We start from the raw sequence: 23,745 nt of genomic DNA on the forward strand, positions 1-23,745 counted from the left end.
CAGATGCTGTGGTATTAGTTTCATGAACAGGTGTGTTTTAATGTAATTTTACTTTTCATAAGAGTGTTCATTCTTAGTGTGGAAATTTAAACAACTGTCAACTTTCAAGGCAACTTTGAAGCACATACCAGAGCTATGCAAACCATATGTTTTAATGCATTGCTTAGTTCTGATACTATAGCCTAGCTAATTATTTTACATTTTAAGCATTCAGCATATAACCCAGACAATATTTTTACAGCGGACAATTTATTCGAGAAAACAGAACAAGTGTCTACGAAGGACACATGCCTACCACAAGGTGGCGTCCTTTTGCAAACCACGCTATCGAATTCTGCGCCAGGGCTGAACTTTGAAAGTGTTACCGGGTCAGTCTCTCCTCTTCCTTCTTCTCAGGGTCTGTAAACCATGGTAAGAACTATGAGACCCTTGGTGGTGTAGACAATCAGTGGCAATCTTACGGCAGCACATATCTGCATGAGATGTCAAATAATCCCCCGTGTTATAGAAGTGGTGGATAACACGCGGGTCGCTATATTGTTATTTTTGCTTGTAATCAAACGTGTATAGTTGTGTCTTAAAAGGCACTCGATCTTGGCCATAGCAGCCAAGTATGGCTGCTTATCCCACTGTGGTAAATGGCTCACGCGTTATAACAACATTACTAGAGAATGGCCATTGTCTTTTTGTCGTAACGACTGGTGTACTTTTCTTGTAGAATGTAAATGTGAGAAAACCGATTCGCTGTGTCCCCTAGGTATGAACTGCTGAATCTCAAGATGACGTGAATCTGCACACTAGTTATCGGTCGGACCCATTTAGCTATGTCATAATATGCTATGCAAGGAAACTGGCAGGTATAACGACGGTTAGACAAATTTCGCGATGTGCCATTTCTCGCATCGTTAGCTCATTGTGAAGCTTCTGAGTTGTGCCTCGTTAAATGTGCTAAAGCAATATATCGATAGCTACCTCTACTGCTAGCTTGCAAACAGCAGTATGAGGAAAGCGGTTGCATTTTACTAAACGTTGGTGAACTTATAGGAATGCGCACGTGAAGTTATTTAGATGTGGTATGGAAATAGTAATTGTGAAATGAATGTATCCTGTACGAACGCATGCACACCCTTAACCTTTACGTTGTGTGTTTGTCTATGGTTCAGGTGAACGTGCCGAAGACCCGCAGGACTTACTGCAAAAAGTGCAAGCGGCACCAGCCGCACAAAGTTACTCAGTACAAAAAGGGCAAAGACTCTCTGTATGCCCAGGGTGAGTCCACACTAATCGTATATGTGGCAGTTTGAAATTATTCAGCCAACTGTCACTAACTCTGATCAGGCCCTTACACCCATGGATAAAGGCTGAATCTTTTTAACCTTTAATTTTACAGGAAAGAGGAGGTACGACAGAAAGCAGAGTGGCTATGGTGGTCAGACTAAGCCGATTTTCAGAAAGAAGGTATGACCCTATAACCAAGTGTGAACTTCACACATCTTGGCATTGTGTACCATGATTTTTATTTCATGTATTGCCTGTACTGTTGTGTGTATGATGTGGGTTTAGGGAAAGAAGGTTTTATTTTATGTAAAACACAAAGTGTTAAATCAGGTGATGTGCCAGAATATTGTCCGGCTTTATGATTTAGTCAGTGGAGACAGATTCCACGGAGATGCTGGAAAATTCCTGTTGTGGTATGAAACCCATTTACATGCTTGAAATGTAAATGTAACACAAGTCAAAGCCACTCTTTACTCTCAAAGGGATCGTACACAAGCACTATGTACTGATAACTCATTCTTTTCAAAACACAACTTTAAATTTTTTTTCATTCTTATTTATTTAATCTTTTTTAAACATATTTTTAATTTCTTGTCACTTTTGGGAAGCTTATATGATTTGATTTGGAAGACATGCAGTTGTTTATCCTTTTATATTTCTGACAGAAAACACTTGAATTTCCAGTGTTTTTTTTTTTTTGTACAGTTTAGCAAAGGTGTTTGTACTTTTATGGTTGCAAATACAGCGTGTAATCACAAACGTATTACATAGAAAATTCTGGCATTTTTTTAAAGGCTAAGACCACAAAAAAGATCGTATTGAGGCTGGAGTGTGTGGAACCCAACTGCCGGTCCAAAAGAATGCTGGCCATCAAGAGATGCAAGCACTTTGAGCTGGGCGGAGACAAGAAGAGAAAGGTAAGATCTGCGTACTGTTTCCTGAGCACGTCTTCGACCGCGCAAGTAACGATACTACAGCTGGGCTTCACAGCAAAGGCCATTCCAGAGTGAGGGAGATTGTGCAACAGACCAGGGGGGCGTGGGCTGACTGTTGGGATGAGCATTGTCGTACAGAGCAGTAGCTTGAGTTTAAATGCTTGTGTTCGCGTCTTATAGTCTTATAGTTTTTTGATCCATTGTGTGATCACATTGTTGCCTGCGCTGTTGAATCTGGAGGATTCCAGTCAGAGGAATGCATGTCTTCATTGTGGACCAGTGACATTATCCCTTCCTCTCTGGACGCCCACATACCACATTATCCACCTGCACGTCCTCTTCAAACTCAGCGTGGGAAAGTCTGGCTTGCAGACTGAAGCAGACAGTTGACATCATGTTCTGGAGGAGGTTTCATGCTTGTCTGAGCTCTCCTGAACTGACAGAGTGGAGTTGCAGCGATGAGTGTAAACAGACACAAATTGGGACATTTGTAATTGGGAGAACATAGTGGTAATTTAAGACGTCACATGCCCACCCATTCACATAATGGGACACAAGAGCAGCAGTAATTGCAACAATTTCGTGCATCCGCTCATACTGTCATTGGATATAGACACAATGGACAGGTTTGATTTATTTTCACCTATTTTTGTTTTGCCTGGAGAAGCTCACTTTGCGTGTTTTAACCCAACAACTGGGGTACAGCGTCTTAATGGCATACGATCACAGTTTCCCTCTGACTGCCCAGTCTCAAGTTGGCAGATGTCTCTTTGGTATATAGCTTAAGATTCTGCATGATCTCCATTTTGAAGGCTTACCTTGAGCCATATAAACTTAGTGGCAGAGGGGACCTGTACTCTTGCTCTTCAGCCCTGTGTTGCCCATGCTTGTGTTTTTCAGCCGTTAAGGCCGAAATGCTAAACGCAGCCTGTGTATGTGGAATGAGTGGCATTATAAATGTTTCCGGTCTACTTCCTGGTTTAGTTTCTGTGGTGCTGAGCTCCAGCTCTTACCTCTCTTAGCTCTCTTACCTGCCCCAGTTCAGGTACCCCTAAAGCAGTGGTTCCCAAACTTTTTGGTCAGCCCACCCCCCCCCCCCCCTTTAGTAATAGGAAGTTTTTTGAAGCCCCTCCCCCTTTAGTATTAGGAGGTTTTTTGAAGCCCCTCCCCCTTTAGTATTAGGAGATTTTTTGAAGCCCCCCACAGAAACCCTCACTGCAGCCCCCCCTTTCATAACCACTGCCTTAAATTGGGTTGTGATCATATTGAGTCTAAAGTTTGATTGACCAGGGAGCTAGTCAATGGCTTTTAATAAATTGATTTATTGTGTAAATCCTAGCTCTGCACTGGTTTTTCTTCATTACACTATTTTTTTTGCTTCAAAACACATTCTACACACATTTCTATAATTAAATTTAACAGTACATTAAACAAGCATTTGAACCCAGGTAATTCAGGATATTTATGTGTGGCATTATTGGAGTATGGAGTATTGTGAGGCTATTTTACAACCCTGGAATGTATTTTGTCAGTCAGGTCATGATGGTGATTACTGATATTAAATTTCATTGTTGTGGAATTCATATTTTGTTTGGTTTTGTTCTGATTGCATTCATGCTTTCTTCTTCCAGGGCCAGGTGATCCAGTTCTAGGCTCCTGGACTGTTCTATTAAGGCCAATAAAGGAACTGAAATATGCGTGAACCTGCTTGTCATTATTACACTGAGGTCGTAATCTCGGAGGTGTGGAGACGGCAGTAAAAATGCACGAGTGGTCTGTGAAGTGCTTTATTTAAATTTCATTAAAAAAAATTTTTTAAATCATAAAAAGCAAAATCTCTTGAAAAATCCAGAGCACACTAAGATAAATAGTAAGATGTGCGCTGTACAAACAGATTTCCTTATTTTCCCATCATGTAATTGCACAAATTAGGCAGCAGTTATTTCTATTGCACTTCCATGGTACTCCACATATTCCATTGTACTCAGTATTAAACATGTTGCCTGTTAATATCAGCTGCCTAAAAATAACTTGCATTCCTTAAGTATACCTTTCTTTGGTTTAAGACATTGCATTTGATCCTTCCCTTGTATGCGGAGACTGTTCATGCTGAAATTATATTGCAACGCCTCTCTCTGGCACTGTTAAAGCTGCTGATTGGAGAGTAATGTTTCATGAGCCCTTTAATGGGCGGAGCTAAATTGAGCTGTCAATCTTGTATGTTTTTGAACAAACCAGAGTTTTACCCCTCACCACAACAATGATTGGTTAAAACCGGCGAGGCAAAGAACACATTTGGTAGCCCCGCCCCCGTTCTCAAGTTTCGGGAAAACTGAAACTGAAATAAACTTGATGAAACTGTGTCTTCTGCTGCGTCACAGAGCCGTCCTCTGGGCTTTGTCTTTGCTGAGGTAGCGAAGCCATTTTTTAGCCTGCTGCCTGGAGCAGGACGTGCCCTCCACGGGGGAGAGGACAAGCAGCGCAGTGCCCGTGGGGTTCACCTGCACCTGTACCTTATTGAAGAGGCCCTGCACGCCCAGCTCCTGGTACTGGGGCAGGATCTGGGTCACGTTGCACCGGGGGTTACAGGACCCCCAGGTGAGCAAGGTGGCCAGGAACAGGGGGAAGTTCCGGGGCCCGCCCATCTCCTGCCTGTTGGTCAGCGCCAGTGCCAGTCTGTCGTTGGACAGGGGACGCTGCCACACATCGAAACCGTTCACCTGGGGACCAAACGCAGCCAGTCGCATCACTACTGCCTCAGAGTGGTTAGGTGAACAATGCTTTTGTGTCTGCTGGATGATTACAGGTGTGCATATTACTGTATAAAGAATTATTTGAAATCATGAAAGTCACTATATAAAAGTGCTTTACAGTGAAGAGAGAAGAGAGTAAACTATACATAAACTGAGGTGTACAGGGCAACTAGACTGGGACAGGGCTGCCCAACCCTGTTCCTGGAGATCTACCATCCTGTACCATCCCTGTTTCATTTCAACCTTAATTTGACACACCTGATACAGCTTAATTGGCAGCTCAACAAGGTTTCCAGCTGTTGAATGAGGAGTGCTTAGTTAGGGTTGGAGTGAAAACCTACAGGACAGTAGATCTCCAGGAACAGGGTTAAGCAGTCCTGAACTATGGTATGATCTGAGGGCCAGTTAACACTGCCAGGTTTGGGTCCCCATACTGTGTGCTGTGTCACAGGATCTGTAATGGCCAGTGAGGTGGGAGTTTACAGGTGAGACGGTAGAGTGGGCTCCATACCTTGGCCTCGCGGGTGCCCTGCTTGCCCAGGGGGTCCTGGCTGATGGCGATGATGTGGCGGTTCTGCAGCAGCTGTCGGGACTGGGGATCGATGGCCCGCAGGTCGTTTGACATCAGCAGCGGGGCGGCCATGATCGCCCACAAGGCCATTTGGGTCTCCTGCTGGTCCCGGCTCAGCCCAAAATTCCCGATTACCAGCTGAAACCGGGGAATAACACTGGTCAGCCAAAGAGCTCAAACTCACTCGACTCTGTCTAACTTATTTATGACTCATAAGGGTCACAGAGGGGTTGTAGCCTATCCCTACACTTACACTTACACGTTTGCAATGTAAAAGTTGTGCAAGTCACTCTGGATAAGGTTGTCTGTAATGTAATGTAAATGCATGCATTGGGTGAGTTGTACATACCCTGGACAGGTTGCCAGGCCATCGCAGGGCAGACGCACCATTCACTCCCACACTCATACCTATGGGCAATTTAGAATCTCCAATTAGTCTAACTTGCATACCTTTGGACTGCGAGGAAACCTATGATGACAAAAGAAGAACGTGCCAGCTCCACACAGAAAGGCCCTGTGAAATTTGCACCTGAGACCTTCTCGGTGTGAGGTGACACTAGGGTACTAGTGGAAAAATTAAAAGGGAAAATATATAATTTTGTGGAGCAGCCCAGTTCTGGAAGCCCTGCTTCAGCAGACAGAGGGGCGGGTACCATGTCCGGGTCATTCCAGCCTCCGGGCCCAGCCACCGGAACTATGAGGTCCTGATGATCGGCTGTCCAGTCCAGGATGGTCTGCACACTGCTCCACGAATCGTACACGTCCGCAAAGTTGCGCCAGTGATTACACATCTGCTGGATTGCGGTGTAGTTAGGCTGCAACGGGACGGGACAATGGGTCAAGATCACAGGAACGAGGGGTGGCAATGTGGCGCTCTCAGACTGTGATGAAAGTGCCCTCCCTCCTACTGAAGTCTGTCCTCCCTGGACGATGCCAATTGTACGTTCCCCCGGGACTCCTGCCTGGCACCAGTCGGCACAGGCATGGAGAGGATTCAACCTTGGACTGCGGTGTGACTTACTGCACTGAGAACAGGTGCTGAGATCTCCAGATTTTCAGGCTTTTGCAGTTAGCATCTCCCTCCACAGTAACCCAAACCCAAACATTTGTCTTCACGCCATTTAACTGGCCTGCATCCAAACTCTTGATTAACTGCCATTATAATTTATTTCGACATTGAATGCTGCGTTAAGGACTTAAGGAGGTTTACGGTCGATTCCTTACAATTAAGTAAGCTCAAGTCTACCATGCCACGTACTTAAGAGGATGCACAGAAAAGTGAAATCAATGGAATAAAATGGGAAAATTTTATGTTGCAAGCACAAGCCCCAATATAATAGTCCTATTAATTTAATGTTTCAGATGACAAATAAATAAATTCATTTTATGAATACGGTAATTATTTTATGAATAGTGGTGGCTTTTAAAATGCTTGTTGCACATATATTTAGGTTGCATAGCATTGCCAACAAACTGCAAATTCAAACTGAATGCCATATTTAATGTATGTGCAGTACAACACTTAATATGAATGTACAGTAAATATACAAATACTGTGTGCATACACATAGAATGATGACAGAAAAAGTGAACTCCATTAAAGAGGAATAATGTAACAGCATTATGCATAATATTCACATAGCCTGTGTATATAGAGAACAAATGGATTTTAAAATGTGCAGGCTTTGCAATAAAATGGAAAATGCTGGTTTTAATTATGCATTTACAGGCGACTGACTGCACTACAAAAAGGCCTAAGAAGATCTGTCAACCTTCTCTCTTGCTCTGAAGCAACCTTTGGGGTTTATCTTTGTACTTCACACATTATCTTGTCAAAACATTTTTTCTGTTGAGTTTCAGGTCGCTCGGTGTACTTGTTATTCTTCCTACCTGGTGGAACTGCCACTCGTACAGTGGCCACTCACAGGAATACAAAATACTCCTCCCGGTCTTGTTCAAGGCACTGGACATGTTTGTATAACCTGTAAAACAATTTTCACAAGTGCAAACACCTCAATATGTCAGTCTCCTCCAGCATCGAGGGCTTTTATAATTACGTTTCACATCAGAGCTCAGACGTGACAGTGCAGAATGACACCTCTTAACGGTGTGTGGATCTTGCCTTACCTCCTGCCAGTAAGGTCCAGTTGGGCATGTTGCACCCGTCGAATTTCAGCAGGTCCACCCCCCATTCGGCAAAGGTCTCAGCGTCCGTGTCATAGTGGCCCAAGCTGCCAGGGTAGCCTGCACAGGTCTTCGTGCCGACATCGGCATAAATCCCCAGCTTCAGGCCCTTGGAGTGAATCTGAATACACACACAACAGAGAAAAAAATTTACAACACAGTCAGGAAGTGTGTAATTTACCCTGCTACAGAAAACCTGACAGTGGAGTTGAAAGGATATGCCACTCAGAAAAAGCTTTTGCAATACTCCCTACATCCAGTAGAGGGGGGTATTGCATTTCCACTGTACTGGTACAACTTAAGTACAACAGAACGTTCCTCCTGCATTTAAGTGCAGCAGGTAGAAGCTTATCAGTATTTATAACATTTTTTAAAATATGAATTAAGGACTGCTGCGTTAAGAAAGACTGATGTGGCTTAGCAGTTTCCTGTTCAACAGCCCATTTTCAAAGGGGTCCTGGTAACTGCTACGAGGAGCCTGCTGAAGGAACAAGTGTTTCTGTGGCCCGTGACTCACATAGTCAGCAAGCTTCTTCATCCCCCCTGGGAACCTTTTGGGGTCCGCCTGCAGTCGGCCGTTGGAGTCGCGGTCCCTGGAGGGCCAGCAGTCGTCGATGCACACGTACTCGTAGCCGGCTTCCTTCCACCCATCCTTCACCATCATGTCCGCCATCTCCATGTACAGCTTCTCACTGTGGATTCCCGGGGGATGGGGGGTAACAGAATGAAAGCTGCTGTCAATCATCGCGTGTCATTTTGTCATTTCTAATTCCTAACCCCGGAGCCATTTTGATATCCACCCCAAAAATTTACCTACCCGATATAGCCAATAGCTTTCAAACAAAAACTCACCTGGCAGCATATCAATAAGTAGGAATCAGTTATATAACTGACATTTCACAAGACAGATATTTCACAATATTTCATGCGGGAGTTTATGTTTATGAGAAGCACCCAAAGCTAGGGATTCCCCACCCTGACACATAAACAGCTTATTAGCATCAAAACTCCAGACCTTGAAAAATGTTTCTGAATAAACTCTTCAGCATCTCTACTCTCTCTTTTAAAAATTGCATTGTACAGGGCCATAAACTACACCTAAAAAAGGCTCAATGAAAGCTCACACTGGAGCGATTTGGAGTTGGTACTCGGTGGAAAGGACATGGCAGATACTGAAATATGTCACAGTCTCAAGCTAACAAGTTTTTCATAACAATTTACTGAAAAAAAAAAACGTTTCTTACACTGGTGGTTTAAAGTGTCAGTTTGAGCAAGTATCACTTCCCCTACAAAGCCGCTGAAGGAAAATCTATGGTTTTGTTTATAATGTTTTTGTATTTGGTTTGGTTTACACTAGGTCTACAATAAACAAGAGACGGTTACATTTTAGTGAAACATTACAAGGTAAGTAAATAAAATGCATAAGTCATAGTAACAGATTTCAAGACACCACAGCTTGTCACATGCAGAGTTATAGGCTAATTCAAGATTTGTTGAATTCATAGAACAGGGAGGACAATTTCCAACATGTCATTTTAGGTTTAGGTTTTTATTTTTTCAAAGTGTCATGCACCAAAAGGTGCCCAGCCCACATGAGCTCATTTTAGGAATACAGAGGTTATAAAGAAGTCTTGTGGATCGTCATCAGAGGGTGAAATTTATAATTTAAAAAAATTTCCGCCAAATTCAAATAAAGGAAACCCCGCAATTATGTTTTTGTCTTCTTAGAGCCGGGGAATAACTTCTTTCATTCTGTGTGAAAAAAGAATTAAACGCCCGTGCGTGTATGCACTGTATAGTGTGAAAAGAAGTGCGGTTTACCAGCTTGGTGTGCCTTACCTGATACAATTATGAGGATCCGTGTCACAGTCAGTATTACACATAAATCTTTCCCAGTGCAGCCAGCCCATTGTCGGTGTCAGCGCGAGGCCATTGTCCAGCGCTTGAACTGGGGAAATAAATGTACTTACCCCTACTATAACGTTAAAGGCAGCCAAAATGAACCTGGTCATTTTATATAAGTTTGATAGCTGGTGTCTGGATACGTATAATCTGCTTGTCATCTATGTTCATATGACCAGCTACCAACACATTACCTGTTCCTGGTGATAGCCTATACTACGACCCGCCTACTGTGCGAATTTGACAAGTAAATCTACCAGTTATAACACGAGTCCACAAAAGCCAGCCAATCACTTAGATATTTATGTTTACGATGCAGGTTTATAATAATAGGAAGTGCGTTATTTCCTTGTCTGGAGTGTAGGCACGTAGGCTACAGTTTTATACCGGGATTGATTTTCGAAGGCTAATATTCAAGCCTGTGCTGGAACCCACCGATACAATCACGAGTTTTTTTTAGTGCCGCGGAATGTCTGTAGTTTTGTTCGTATTAACTGTAAGTAATCAAACGGAAAAAAGTTACATTCGAAGTTTCAACTTAACATTATTTAGAGAGCAGCCGCCGTGTTGTGCTCTCTGCATATCAGGACTCTTTTCCTTCCGCGTAGCCTAGTGTGTGGTCCCAGACTTGTCACGTGCTTGATTCGTCAGGTTGCGTTTAAATTAAAATTTTTTCGCGGTTACATCCTCACGGAAATAGCTGTATTGGGTGAACACCAGATACAGAGAAACAAAAGGCAGCAAACGCGTACATCAATGCGTTTATTCGACAAGAAAACCTATGAGGAAATGTCATCTTCTGTGGTGGGTCGTAAATAACAACCCGAAACCGTGCTGGCTTGTTATCCATTTTGCCACTCACAGTGATGGCAGATTACGCTTCGGTCTGACTTCCGCATGCCGTTTCAAAACATGTAGTAGATGAAAGATATGAAAGCCGGGTTCCAAATGGGGGTGAAAATGAAGTCGATAGCCTTCGTGTTGTACACATTTACGTGTTCCAATGTAGTATGTGTGAGTATGGCCTTAATAGTTTCATTCTCAGCAACAGTAAACGACTCAAAACATTGCATTGCTTCACGCACAATATAGAAATTTAGGTAGGCTACTTATTTGGTGCCATGTTTCTCCAGCTACGTACATAGTGTATGCCAGGAGGACTGAAAACACAATGGCCATTAATTATTGATTGTGAGCATTATTATTACGTTTACTGAGCCTAAAGTAGACACTTGTTTTTTATGTCTTATGGAAAAAAAGTTATATGCAGGCGCAAGGTCACTGCAGCATTTGTTAGTGACATAAAAAGCAAAGTTTACACGGAAAGGTGAAACCCAGAGCTCTTTGGCTGATAAATTGGAACACTATAAGCAAGATGGGGGAAAACTTGCGTGCTGGCATTACTCCAGATTATCGCCATAATCCCCATCTACTCGCTGCCTGAGTGTAAAGTGTGAGCATTAATAAAGACGAATTCTGACCTTTTTTCCTGCAAATGTCAAGGATGTGCATTTCAACCTAAACATTATAAGAGATTGCGCTGTGGGATAGGGGCTGATGAACAATTTGTCATTTGCCCGTAGTTCATATCAGAGTGAAGGCACCACATCTCTTAAATGTCAGATTTCAGTTTTACTTGCCACTCTCTGATGGATGGACCAATCGACTCACTTGGTTACAAATGTAGTTCCCCCGTAAAATGAACAGGATCTTGGCTGCAAGGGTGATAGATTTTCCCTTTTTTTTTTGGTTGGGGGATTCGATCTGTACATGTCTGGGCTCTTGGTTGTAATTGTTGACTGATGGATCCTAGAGGTCATCATCATGGCACAAATGTTACAAATGTAGTTCCCCCGTAAAATGAAAAGGATCTTGGTGGCAACAGTGATGGATTTTTCCAATTTTTTTGGTTGGGGGATTACATGAGAACTGCGCATGTCTTGGTTGTAAATGGTGACTGATAGATCGTACAGGTCTGTGCTTTTCTGCATGCTTGATATGTAAGCAGGTGGTGACAATGGTAATGTAGAAAAGGACTGGCAGATAATAAAATCCATTGAAGTTCTTGTGTTATTTAGTTTTTTTTCGGACTTGAGTGTTCGCAGTTTGCTCGTTTTTGGGCAACACCAATTTAGAGGACTGGCCAGTGGAACCTGGGATCGTGTAAATGGGATGAGTGTGTTCAAAGATCTTAGAGACCTGGATGATTTCGCCTTCTGAACCACAAAGGTGAAGAAGCTGTACACTACCTAACATTGCCTGCTTGCTATTTGAGGTCTGTCACTTTTGCATACACTGGTGACTTTTTGGGAATTATGCACGATAACACAATACAGTGAAATGGATGTGTTGATTTTCTCTATCACTTTTTTCTTTTTTTTTTCTTTTTTTTTTTCCCTTGCTTGGCCTGTTTCTCTAGCAACTGTGGCTGGGTGTTTTGATGTGTGTTGTCTCAGCTGATAGATGGTGCTGAATACATTATTGAAGTGATTTATTGATGGACACCTTTGATGCAGAGTGAGGCAGGCCGTGTTGCTTTAATCAGCCTTTACATTGCTCCAGGGCAGCTACCAGGTGGTGCTAATGACTGCAATCTTTTTTTGTGACTATGTCTCTATTAATTCACGATTGGTTCTTGTTTTAGTGAAATGGCATTTCAGGTACGTGATTTAGGCCTATAAGCAGTTTGATATGTAGAACAGTGCAAGGATGTCTTGTTTTTTTTTATCATCGTGAAGCCTCTTCTGCAGCACCATTAAATACGGTGTCATTAAATATCCCTTTTTTGTGTTGCTTTTTGTTGAAATATTCATGGAATGTGTAAATAGCTAAATTTCAAGGTGATCTTCTTCACTCTGTCAGGATTACGGGGCTGATGGCTGTTGAATTCAGGGCCTTACAGGTCGTGAATATTAACACTGGCCTGCCTCTGTTGAGATGCAGACTCATATAGTGTGCCATCACAGTGTGGAGGGGTGTAACCGGATTAGGCACTGTGCACAGGGGTCAATGCCGGTCAACGGCACAAAAAATGAGTTATTTTTTCCAGTGGTTGGGGAAACATCCATACAAACTTTCTTTGGCTTACCATTTTGGTAAGCCTGGATACCCGTTCAAACTAGCAATAATTTCAGAGACGAAAAAAGCACAGGGGAATATACTTGAATGACAGCGCGAAGTTGAGTACACTCAACAAATGCATTTTTCTACATAAGATACAATGTTGTTTTTGTTTATCGCTACACCTCTGAGCGTATTTTCATCGAACCCTGACGTTTATAATAAGGACTTGTCACGCTTACTTGAGGCGTACTAAAACAACGGGAAACTTAAATAAAAAGAGAAATGGCCAGGGGCGTAGATGGCGAGGGGGGGACGGGGGGATACGTCCCCCCCAGTTTTATAGGGACCCCTATCCGTCCCCCCGGATCGGGGTAGTTGTATAAGCTTAAAAGTGGAGACCTTTCTTTTGCTCACAGTTTGGTCCCCTCCCAATTCAAAAATCTCTCCTGCGCCCCTGGAAATGGCAGCCAGTAAATGTACACATTTTAAGTATTGGGACAGATAGCTCCTTTGTCACGGAGTGGATGGGGAAAGTGCACCATGCCAAGAAGCCCATAGCAAAAAATTATGCCTTTAATTATCATTTTATGTCGACGGCGCTACTGTGGAAATGGTAGTCGATAACGATAAGTTCCTGATTACACATAAATATTATTAATAATTACAGTAAAAGTGACTACTCTGGTGGAGAGTTACAAGTACTCAGTGAATGAGCTCCAGTATATTTTGAGAAAATCCATTTTAACTGCGTGATCAATACAGGATTCAGCTTGTAGTTCTTTAAAAAGCCATATTTACTAAAAATGACCTTCAGTCAAGCTGTGATTATTACACTGCTGAACTGTACCCGCTCCTGCTGTTGGCCTTTGAAGAGCCCTAATGGTTCCAAGCCCAGTTCTAATTAGATGGAACTGCTTATTGCTTATTGCAGGAGTACAGCCTGTAAAAGGCACGTGACAAAATCAATGACCAGCAACGGTGGCCAGTAAATTTCCATAGTCGTATGTTTGCGTGTGCGCATGCCTCGAGAAAACCTCGAAGATTTTCAGGGAATTATTATCGGATATATATATGTGGGAATTGGGTGTGCCTAGGCTTCCATTACCGGCACCTGGGTGTAGCTCTCAAGTCTTTGTGGTCAAAAAGCCATTGGTAGCAGTGTTGAAACAGGATTTTTCTTTTTTTTTTTTGAGGAGTTACTCAACAGTTCTTGCTGTACCAACACCACTACTAGTAGCCATTTTCAAGCATTTCAAGAATTCAAGCCTCCTGAATGAAGCTTTGAGAATTAAATAAACTGTCGGAAGTCTAACTTAATAATTTGTTTAGCTAATCACTGTTTTTCCTAACTGTAATGGAGGACATTGAAAATGCTTTTTATAGACACTTTTACAAATAACGTTTCAACTTAAAAAATGCAATCATTAATGCAATTTGATTGTTTTCTTTCATTAAAAAATAAAATGCAAATTATAATTTGGTATATGAACTACCTGATTAAACTAATCATAATCTGCTGATACTCCAGCATTATTTCATTGAGCATTGTCACATCAGGTGTGAAGGTTGCCACGAACTTACACAAAGCCATATGTTCTTGTACCAGGTGGAAAAAGAGCATGATGAGCAGTTCTGTAAACCAGCCTCTAACTTAATAATAAGAGTTTTGTGAGTGAAATAGCTTTTTTCCCCTCATGCCGGTATTTCAGTTTGGCAGAATTACAGGTGATATTTTAAGAGTTAGCTTGTTTCTTTATGCCACTAAAGGTGTACTGAGTAATCAAACTTCTCCATCAAGAAAATGCCCATGAAGCATGTGCACTTAGTGCAGTGGTGTACCCTGTGGTTATCTCCAGTCTACACCTTCTGGGTGCAGACTGGCCAACAGTCCTATGGGGTGACACAAATTTGGGAGTAGCACTAGCTGAAGACATGACAGGAATACTTTAAAGGGCTAATTAGTGCATAGTCAATACCCGTTGACAGCATCCTAAAAATTTAACTGGTAAATGGACTGCATTTATATAGCACTTTTATCCAAAGCGCTTTACAATTGATGCCTCTCATTGAGAGCATTAGGTTAGGTGTCTTGCTCAAGGACACTTCGACATGCCCAGGGCGGGGTTTGAACCGGCAACCCTCCGACTGCCAGACAATCGGTCTTACCTCCTGAGCTATGTCGCCCCATAACTGCTCATGACATGAGTGGGTATCAGGGGGTGATGTTGGAGAGCATCAGAGATTTAATCTAATTTATGATCTTTACTTAAACAGGTTTGAATTTATCTTGTACTGTACTGTATATTGCCGATGCCCTAACATGTTAAAATACATTCGCCTGGATATTTACTGAAGAACTGGTACAGTGACAGTGCCTCTTCTGGCATTTGAACCTGCAACTTTAAAGTCCTGCGTCCTGTTCTTGTCACACCCCTGAGTTTTTCTTGGACTGCAATTTACACGTTACCTACGGCTTTAGGAGAGGAGAAGACACCTGTATGGCTCATTCCCCATGGTAACAATCAGAGCCTGGGACATCTGTGGTGAAGGCAAGATTGGATGAGATATTAGTCTGCAACCTGTTTTTTATTATCATTATTAAAAAAAAAATCAATTTGACTGAAGTGTGGGAAATTGTTCCAGGAAGCCTTCTCCAGCCTTGGAAGATAGCAAGAGTAATTTTCAGCACAAGCAGCGAAAGTGAATTTAACAGGCTTAATCTCAATGCCCCCCTCTCCTCCCCCCCATGCCCTGAGAGGGCATTTCGGGATCTGTATCCTAATTTAGGGACCTTTAGTGGATCTGCCCAGTGTTCCTGCCCATTCCTTTCATTATATATCGTATAGTGGTTTTAAAAAAATTAACTGTAGAGGTAAAAGGATGTTTTTTCACTGCATAGCTTTAAACCCTGTAGACTTCCTAAGTCTACAAGTCCGTTATTTATTGTAATATTCGGTGTATGCTCTGAGAGAAGGGATAGCCGTTCTGCTGCCCAAATAATTACTGAATTAACTTCATATAACCCGTCTTCCCCAAAGAAGGCGCAATCATGTCTCCTTCAATTCTGTTGATTGACAAGGTCCAGTTTTTATTATCACTCCCTTGGTTGACCAACCAGGGCCAATCTAACAAAAGTAATAATGGAAGCAAAAAAAAATAGCTTTAAGTAGCCACCTTAAATCTACCAGAGTGGTGAGATCCACTTTGTGAAAAGAACATCTACAGTTACAAGGATAATGAACAGAGGACAGAGTTTTGGGGGGGGATTGGAATCCTTGTAGTTCTCATTTTATAATTTTTGGCCTACCCCCTGCCGCTGGTCTTCAGCAGTTAACAGGGTTTCAGTTGAGCCTAGAAACGGAGGCAGATGGATTGCAATTTATCTTCTGTACTCATTATTTGAAATTCCTGGGCTGTTATTTAGCACCTTCTGCTGGAAGCCAGATAATGCAAGAAAAACAACATTTTTCCCCCCACTTTGGGCATGACTGGGACTGCTGTAATGAGAATCCTTTTTTGTGGGGAAAAAACTGGAAAAAAGACTGGTCTGTTTTTTTATTGGTGGTTTTCGTGACCCTAAGTTGAAGCAATTAGTAAAAAAAAAAAAAAAACATTTAGGAATTAAATGAGCCTCAATATTTAATTGTCTTATGATATTGTTTCTATATCATTGCTGTAGTCCACTCTGTGTGATAGTTACAAAATGTATCTTTGCAACAGTTTTGCCTTTGCACATGGTGATTTATCATGGCTGAGAATGGATATTGGTAATGACCTGTAGTAGAGAATTTCACTGAACCTCTTGGGACGAGTAGCTCTTTGTGTTGCCGCTTGTAATTATTTACAGGTAGTGTGGAATACGACTAATTAAGCTGGCATAATAAAGGAATAGAGGATCAAGTGGAATAAATGATTTAAGGAGTGTTGGGGTAAGGGGTGTGGCCCCCATACCTGACTCTGACTGATTGGTATTTCAGGAGAGCTTGGATACAGTGGCAGTGAAAATGGGGCTGACTGCAGAATGGGAAGTGGAATTCAGCACCTGGGCCCAGTTAAAGCCGTGAGAAATTGCACAGTGGTCAGATTTTGAGAATCTGCGGGGCATTTATGTACAGTATTCACATTTTTACCAACGCGGCCCGAAACAGATTTGAGTACACTCAGCCCTGTTTTTACGGCTGGCAGTTAAAATGACACATTGCTGCAAGTGTGCAATGGGGGCTTGTATGAATGGGCAGAATGCGGTGTATCAGACGTAGGGTTGTAAATAACAGGGCTGTTTGGAGCACCCCTGGGTCTCTCACTCCATCAGTTAGCTCATTGGCCCTCGCTGCTCCAAAGCTTTTTGCACCACAGGCTCATAACTGCTTCTCAGCCAATGCCGAGCTAATAAAGAGATTATGTCATGTATGTGATTGGAGCCTTCCCCCTGGAACTTTTGCCCTTCCCCCTGGCAATGTTGGTGTATAGTTGAGTTGAGAGAGCAGGATAAATGGAGGCATTTAGCAGGAACGCAAAACACTACAGTACCCAGCAGACTCCCTTTTCCCTCTCTTCCTCCCTCTCCAAGCCTTGCTGTTCTTCAGTCTTCCCATAGAAGCGCTGCCTCCCTGTTACTCAGCAGGATGCAGTTTCCCTGGCAACGGAGGTTGCTAGGCTGCTGTGCTCTGCAGTCTTTGCTTTTTATTTTTTGTTTTCCCTTAATCACTGACATGAGAACTGAGAACATGACAGAGAGAGGGTGAGGTCAAAGCTGAGCATTATTTTGAAGTGTGAAAGGTTTGCTCTTTGTTGCATCACGTCTCCCAAATCTTTGTCTGGCCTTTCGTCTGTGTCTGTCCACGTCCGCACTTCTCAGACCTCCTAATGCTACATTTCAGTGACAGAACCAAGCGGCCATGAGATTTGCTAGTTTGAGACTGCACTAACCCAGTGGCTGTGCTACAGCTACATTTCCTAAGTGGGATATTTGGGCAGTTCAAGAAGATGGAATCCAGACTGTGCCAGTTTGCTGACTGGGTTAAACCAATGGCCATAGGATTGTGTTGGATGCAATATCCCGGGTTGAGCATTCTGTGAGTATGGGAGCAGTTCAGATGGAATCCAGACTGTGCCAGTGCTGACTGTGGCCGTTAACTCCATAGGGTGATGCAAAATCGGCGATTGCAACACCCAGGGTATGGGAGCGTTCAGACGGCTATGGGCCATGTTTTTTCACTATCTACGGCGCCCATGGACTGCAAATGAAAGGTCTTCCTCTGACCCCACCCTGTGCAAGCTTTGCTCTAGTCTGTGGTGTGAGAAACGGACGTCCGGCACCTTGTGTTTCAGAGGAGAATCGTGGCTTTCTATAGTGGGGCAGTGGGGCTCACGCATGAGCGCTGCTGTGGTTGCAGGCAGTTGGCCATTCCAAATTAGGGTGGAAATCGAACATGCTTAGCCCCGTGTTGGGCATCAAGTTTATGTCAAAAATATATTTTTTAAAAATCAAGATGTCAATGCCTACGTCTTAATTTTTATGGTTACATATACAGCCATAGAATATTGGCTCTGGCGGGCGTCATTTTTTGACTAGGTTCTCAGACAAGAATGGACATCATTGCTAGTGCCAATCCCCCCACCCCCAAGTATCTGCTTGTGTGATTTTATTTTTAAATTATATATTGAATGTAAATGGTTGATTGTTGCTGTTCTCCTGTAATGGATAACAGTAGTGCTGTTGTTTTACAGCTTGGGTTTTTCATCTGTGAAAGTTGTTGCAGTGAACGGTGACTTTGGAATTAGGCTGTCATGTCATAAAGGGGAAAGAAAGACTTGAAACCACCCTCTGTGCAGTTTGTAGGTCCTCAAGACTGAGAATAGTGGCAGGGTGCCCCTGCTGAAGTGCCTGGTGTTCAGTTCTAGCTGGATGCAAAGAAGGGAGCAGTTTGGTTGCGTTGAAGACAGCTGGAATGACCTTAAGAAACATCACAAGCAATCATTATCATGCCGAATGTGGCATTCTCCGAAATCCAATGTGATATTTAGCAGAGGGACTTTTCCCCCCCTTATTAATTAGCATGGAGAAAATGACCTTTTTATTCATCACAGGCTTTCCACAGTGGTAGCAGAAGGCCAGGGCACTGAGATTATACGTCTTCTCCCGGGAAACGTTTTCCCGCTTTTCTGCCTGGCGCTGATAGAGAGATAATTTTATTATGAAGCGCAGGTGGGCACGAACGTCTGTGTTTTATTGTGTCGCCGCTTTAAGGTTTGACAGGTCTGACACTTGTTTATCTGGCTCTTTCTGGGGAATAACCGAAGGAGAGGCTCCTTTGTGTTCGCGAGTTAAATCACTTCGGAGAGGTGGGGATTTTGCTTGAGAGGTTTTACTGCCGGCCCTTTCTGATGGCTCTTGGCTCACGCCAGGTCAGGGTGTCTCTGGGCGAGGCGGTGAGTGTGGCCAGAGGATCGAGCGCTCGGCCTCGCCCTGCTCACCTAGATTAGAAAGCCATCAGAGCCAATAAAGGATGTGTTCAAAGGCTACATGTAACCACTGCCTGTACCGAAGCTCCGCCTCTCAGCCACACACACACACAGACCGATTTACTACTGCTTTTTTTTATTTTATTCCTTATGATTATTTTCCATATCACTGAATTCATCTTCTGTTTATGGTAGAGGACGGAAATTCTGAGAGTGAAATACCTGCATTATAAAGTTTGACTATTTATCCTACTTCACCTGTAGTTTATTTCTAAATGACAAATGACAAAAATAGTGGGAGTGTTAAGCGACCATTTCTTTTCTAAGCGATTTTAATGGTGAAATATTTCGCTTTTATTTGACCCACGGTCCATTTTTCTCTTCTGCAGTTGACAGACATTGACATCACATTTCTGTCTGAGTACTCTTTTGGATGCTTCCTCTAAGGGATACCTACTGTAACTCCCTGCTTCAAAGTGCAGGATCTATAGCTGCAATTTTGACTGATGGCCTTGCTTGCAAAATATAAAGAACTGCTGTGAATCTGACGGGCCCGACAACTGAAATGTCAGGTGACCATAAGAAATGGTGGGATAAGCACTCCTTCTATGGAGTATTTTGAAGGGTGGCACTCATCTGTATGGCCCTGTCATGGAAAATTATGGGGGCCAGGGGTGGAATGTTGGGGAAGGGTGCCCCATCGGATCGACGGTCAATGGTCCCACCGCTGGGAAGTGGGAATCTGTCAGTAAGGGTGCAAATTTCCTCCTGATGTCTTTTAAGCAGTTTCCATATTAATTCAGTTTGTTCATCCATCCATTATCTATACCCGCCTGTTCCTGGTCAGGGTCGCGGGGGTTGCTGGAGCCTATCCCAGCATGCATTGGGCGAAGGAAGGAATACAGCACCCCCCACCCCCTGCTGCCTTCTGCCAAGCAGGGATTCCTCTCCTCCCTCCTTCCCTGAGATTGGGAATGAGTGAACAATGTATGCAAAGTGAAGCTGGGCCACCGTGTTGTATTCACTCTTACCTCACTGCTGATTGGCTGCTGTTCCACTGTTCCTTCCTTTCCATATGTGGTCAGACATTAATACAGCAGTGGCCACGAGTAGAGGGCGAATATGCTGAGCATCCCAACTCAGAATCCCTGTGCTAGCCCAGGTCAGGGTCGAACTTCTCCCCTGGATTCCTGGTATACTTTCGGAGGGGTTTTTACATACTTTGAATATTGTATAAACTCTTGCAACTTCTACTCCTTTTATGTGCATGGGAGAGAGGTTTTTTGAGAGAGAAAAGAAGGATGGGAGTGAATTTAATTGAGCTTGGGGCTTTAGTGTGTGCAGAAATTAAAATCCTGATCTTGCATGCCCTTTTTTCCCTCGGTGTTTTCCCCTGTAGCCAGCTGAAGACAAGTTCTAACGCTGATGCTAAATCTCTTTGAAAATATAGGATTTGTTATTTTTCCATTTGTGCACAGTGCTGTCATGGACAGTTTTTTGTTCTTTACTGTGAAGTTGTGATATTGGATTTAAGTGTACTGAGGCTCCTCACTGATCTTTTATAATTTACCATATTTGTAAAGTAATGGTTGATCTTTTTATAGGTCTGTTTTTAATTTAAAACATTTTCTCCATCTCAGTTTTATTGTCATGTGCATTTACATTAAGGGGCAGTCAATTTGCAGACAGTGGCTCTTTAAAATGAGTTTTATAACCACACTTACTTTAACTTCTTTCCTGAGATCAGTAGTGGTTTGCTCCCATGTTGCTGAAAAACAATTTTTAGGAATGGATGGGAAAGAAAGCCATAAATTAGCAGTGCGTATATTTTAAGCATATTTTGTTCAGATAAAGTGTTAAACTCCCCAAATTAACATGGAGGTTCTGTGGTCGCTCCCATGTCCGTCTGATTGTCCATGTGGTGCTGTGAACAAGAAAAAAAAATTGGCGGAAAACAATTTGGAAGAAACAGTTTAATGATTACCTTTTTGGCAAGGAAGGGGTCATTGAATATTGTCTGTTAAACGATGTTGCCTGTTAAATGATGGAAGAGATATATATGTCCCTCTTCAGTTCGGCGTTGTAATAATAAAATTATGGGTTGAACCTAGCCACTGATCCAGACCCTTTCCATCATTATCTGTTCCAGAGTGGCTGTCTGCTGCAGGGTTATGTCGTTTAATTGTGGTGGTTTTGAGCTGGTCAGTTGTGCCACATGTCATTGAAGTTCTGGAGACCAGAGGCCTATCAGCTGCACTTGATATTTGTGATATTGTGTATCTGTTTTATGGGCCTTTCTGATTGCAGCTCTTTGTGAAGTGTCCTAGATGCCTGTTCATCATAGACAGGTCTGGGATGAGGGGGTGGGGGAAACTGGAGTGTAAACGCAAGAGTATATCTCAAGGAAAGATTGAAGTCACTGCTGTATGGTGGTGGGAGGGGTGAAATAATCACTCTAGGCTGTTTTCCTATAATTCCTCATTCTTTTCTGGACATTTTTACTCCTCGACTCATTTTTTTTAACAGGCTCCACTGAGTTTTAGAAATCTTCGGATATTGTCTTCCAGCAACCCCAAGGCACCATCAATTACAGGGGCTTTGAAGCGGTAACCTTGGGGCCCGTACGGACAGGTTAGCTGGAAGGCACGTGGAGACATCTGAAAGGAAGCTTTTATATTATCGCCCCACAGCCACCTGGAAATGACTAGCCTTGCGATTTCCCAATGTTCAGTTTTTGTGACAGGGAAGGGGTATTGCTATGTTAACTCGCACACCGAGCGAATAAAAGAGGCAGACGTGTTTTTGGACTAATCGTGCCAATGCTCCCGAAGCATCGCTGTTAAATCAGAGCGTTTCTGCGGCTCGTACCAGGTCTGTCTGCTGTAGGTGTGAGCTGGGAGCGGAGAACGAGGAGAGCCACGTCCAGCTCAGCCCTACTGCGCTTTCTGCATCTTCCCGGCTGGACGGGTAAGACTCTGCCGTCTCAGTTAAAGAAATACACATACAGTGTGCTGAGCGCTAATAGGCCTCGACACAGGCCTTTTGTGATTTTGTCACAGAGCTTTGGGGAAGGAGGAGAAACGGTGAACCTGAATCCGTTTTCACAGTCCCTATGGATAATGAAAGCTACTGAAAAAGGCTTAACAGCCGCACATGGAATTTTCATACATTCACGACATGCAAATATATCAGCACGGAGATGCACAGTCACAGTTTTCACTCCATCATGTTAATCTCCTTTATTATACCCCTTGCATAATGTCATCGTATTTAGTGTTATACCTTAAAAAGTGATTATTCTAAGGGGATTTGCCAATAAGGGTGACTGTGATTACACTCCCGTGTTTGACAGTAACAGATTCTGCTACTAGGGACAACATTATTGATCCTGCCCCGGCAGCTGTGAGTTATGTGACCAAATAAGTTGGCCTACCCACTGGGCCAATTGAAATTCTCCTCAGACGGAGTTGTGAAAGTGTGTTGATTATTGCCAAGGACAAGCCCTGGACAGCTGATCCACACAGTCATCATGGCGGTTGTCCCACCTGCTTTTCCCTGCATTGTATGTGTGCTCACATGCATGAACCCCCTCAGTATGGTGCCTGCTGTTAAGTATGTGCAATTCCAGAAGCTTTTCTTTCAGTCTTGGTGGTACTTGTCGAGGCAGGGATTCCATTTTAGTGGATCATAGACTGATAAAACATTCACTGCGATAGAAAATTAAATGCAATTAATCATCCCCCACAACAAAAAGCGAAATAATTCCTCAATGTGACTAGTGGTCTGTCCATGAATGTGCCCTGTGTGGTTGTTTAAAGAATGAACATTTGATCTGCTTGTTTGGATGCACGGATTTAATGGCAGATTAGTTTATTGATCAGTTAAACGTCCGCGAGGTTTCTCCTTCAACCTTTGATGCTTGCTTCAGGAAAACTCAGACAGCACCCAACCCCTGCCCAACCCCCACCTGCCCCCCGCTGGATCTAATAGCGGCCTCCCGAGACGCGCGGTGTTTGTAAAAGTCCTCACGTCCCTGGGATTTAGCGTATAATGGCAGTTGGCTTATGAATCTTGAGTAGTTGTTAAGTGGAAGGTCCAAGGGGCCGCCCTCTTGCGCCAGCCCTCTTGAGATTGTCGTTTTATTGAATTCCATTAGCTGTGCTGCCTCCCGGTGTAGCTGCCCGGACGGAAACGCATTCTTTTCACTGGATGAAACGGCGACACGGTGAGAGAAATCCGGCAAAAAAAGCACGAGTCTATTTTTTGCATGTCAGTCATGGATTACAGATTTAGAAAAGCCTCTGAAATGCAGGAGAGCATGGTTTTCTTCTAAACAAAAAAAGGCCTATTCATCTTGTGAAGCCATGATTAAAAAAAGAAAACAAACAAAAATGCAAAACAGGAATGGCCTAAGACCCATGTGGACAATTACCCAGGACTTCCATCTTCATGTACAGACTGTTCTCTATGCCGTTCAAAAATCTTTCTTTGGGAAAAACCACTATGATATAGACCTAGGAATGGCCGACAAGGCATACTCAACAGTCATCAGCTTTCTGTGGAAAATAATCCAATGTGAAATGCAAGAGCCAAT

General features: G+C 43.1%; 2 protein-coding genes and 1 long non-coding RNA gene across 5 annotated transcripts in view; 2 read left to right on the top strand and 1 right to left on the bottom strand.

The window, feature by feature from the left end:
- The first annotated feature begins 258 nt into the window (after positions 1 to 258).
- On the top strand, positions 259 to 3,910 carry LOC135251668 (large ribosomal subunit protein eL42). 2 transcript variants are annotated; one of them, XM_064329324.1, is made up of 5 exons: positions 259 to 411; positions 1,164 to 1,269; positions 1,391 to 1,458; positions 2,073 to 2,195; positions 3,845 to 3,910. In XM_064329324.1, the coding sequence occupies exons 1-5, from the start codon at positions 409 to 411 to the stop codon at positions 3,863 to 3,865; spliced, it is 321 nt and encodes a 106-aa protein (XP_064185394.1). In that variant the 5' UTR covers positions 259 to 408; the 3' UTR covers positions 3,866 to 3,910. The 2 variants fall into 2 exon arrangements, with proteins under 2 accessions (XP_064185394.1, XP_064185392.1); XM_064329322.1 differs by lacking the exon at positions 259 to 411 and adding an exon at positions 599 to 634.
- A 76-nt stretch (positions 3,911 to 3,986) lies between these two features.
- gla (galactosidase, alpha) lies at positions 3,987 to 10,199 on the bottom strand. Its single transcript, XM_064329319.1, has 7 exons — positions 9,561 to 10,199; positions 8,239 to 8,413; positions 7,665 to 7,842; positions 7,428 to 7,519; positions 6,191 to 6,352; positions 5,478 to 5,675; positions 3,987 to 4,933 (listed from the first exon to the last, which is right to left on the bottom strand). Exons 1-7 carry the CDS (start codon positions 9,782 to 9,784, stop codon positions 4,589 to 4,591), a joined length of 1,374 nt encoding a protein of 457 aa, XP_064185389.1. The 5' UTR covers positions 9,785 to 10,199; the 3' UTR covers positions 3,987 to 4,588.
- An 82-nt stretch (positions 10,200 to 10,281) lies between these two features.
- Positions 10,282 to 23,745, top strand: part of LOC135251670 (uncharacterized) — an 84,219-nt gene continuing 70,755 nt past the window's right edge. The window contains exons 1-2 of one of the 2 annotated variants that reach the window (XR_010329176.1): positions 10,282 to 10,427; positions 22,038 to 22,118. This is a non-coding gene — a long non-coding RNA (uncharacterized LOC135251670). The remainder of the gene's footprint in view (positions 10,428 to 22,037; positions 22,119 to 23,745) is intronic. The other variant, XR_010329175.1, reaches the window with a different exon arrangement.

The sequence above is a fragment of the Anguilla rostrata genome, chromosome 3 (genome assembly GCF_018555375.3).
Source record: "Anguilla rostrata isolate EN2019 chromosome 3, ASM1855537v3, whole genome shotgun sequence".
NCBI classification, from domain to species: domain Eukaryota; kingdom Metazoa; phylum Chordata; class Actinopteri; order Anguilliformes; family Anguillidae; genus Anguilla; species Anguilla rostrata.

Coding starts and splice junctions, on each gene's coding strand:
- LOC135251668 (XM_064329322.1), top strand. CDS start 614: ATGGCTGCTTATCCCACTGTG. Junction 1,270..1,390: donor AGACTCTCTGTATGCCCAGG/GTGAGTCCACAC, acceptor TTAATTTTACAG/GAAAGAGGAGGTACGACAGA. Junction 2,196..3,844: donor GCGGAGACAAGAAGAGAAAG/GTAAGATCTGCG, acceptor TTCTTCTTCCAG/GGCCAGGTGATCCAGTTCTA.
- gla (XM_064329319.1), bottom strand. CDS start 9,784: ATGACAAGCAGATTATACGTATCCAGACACCAGCTATCAAACTTATAT. Junction 7,520..7,664: donor CTGGACCTTACTGGCAGGAG/GTAAGGCAAGAT, acceptor ATTGTTTTACAG/GTTATACAAACATGTCCAGT. Junction 4,934..5,477: donor AGGGCACCCGCGAGGCCAAG/GTATGGAGCCCA, acceptor TTTGGTCCCCAG/GTGAACGGTTTCGATGTGTG.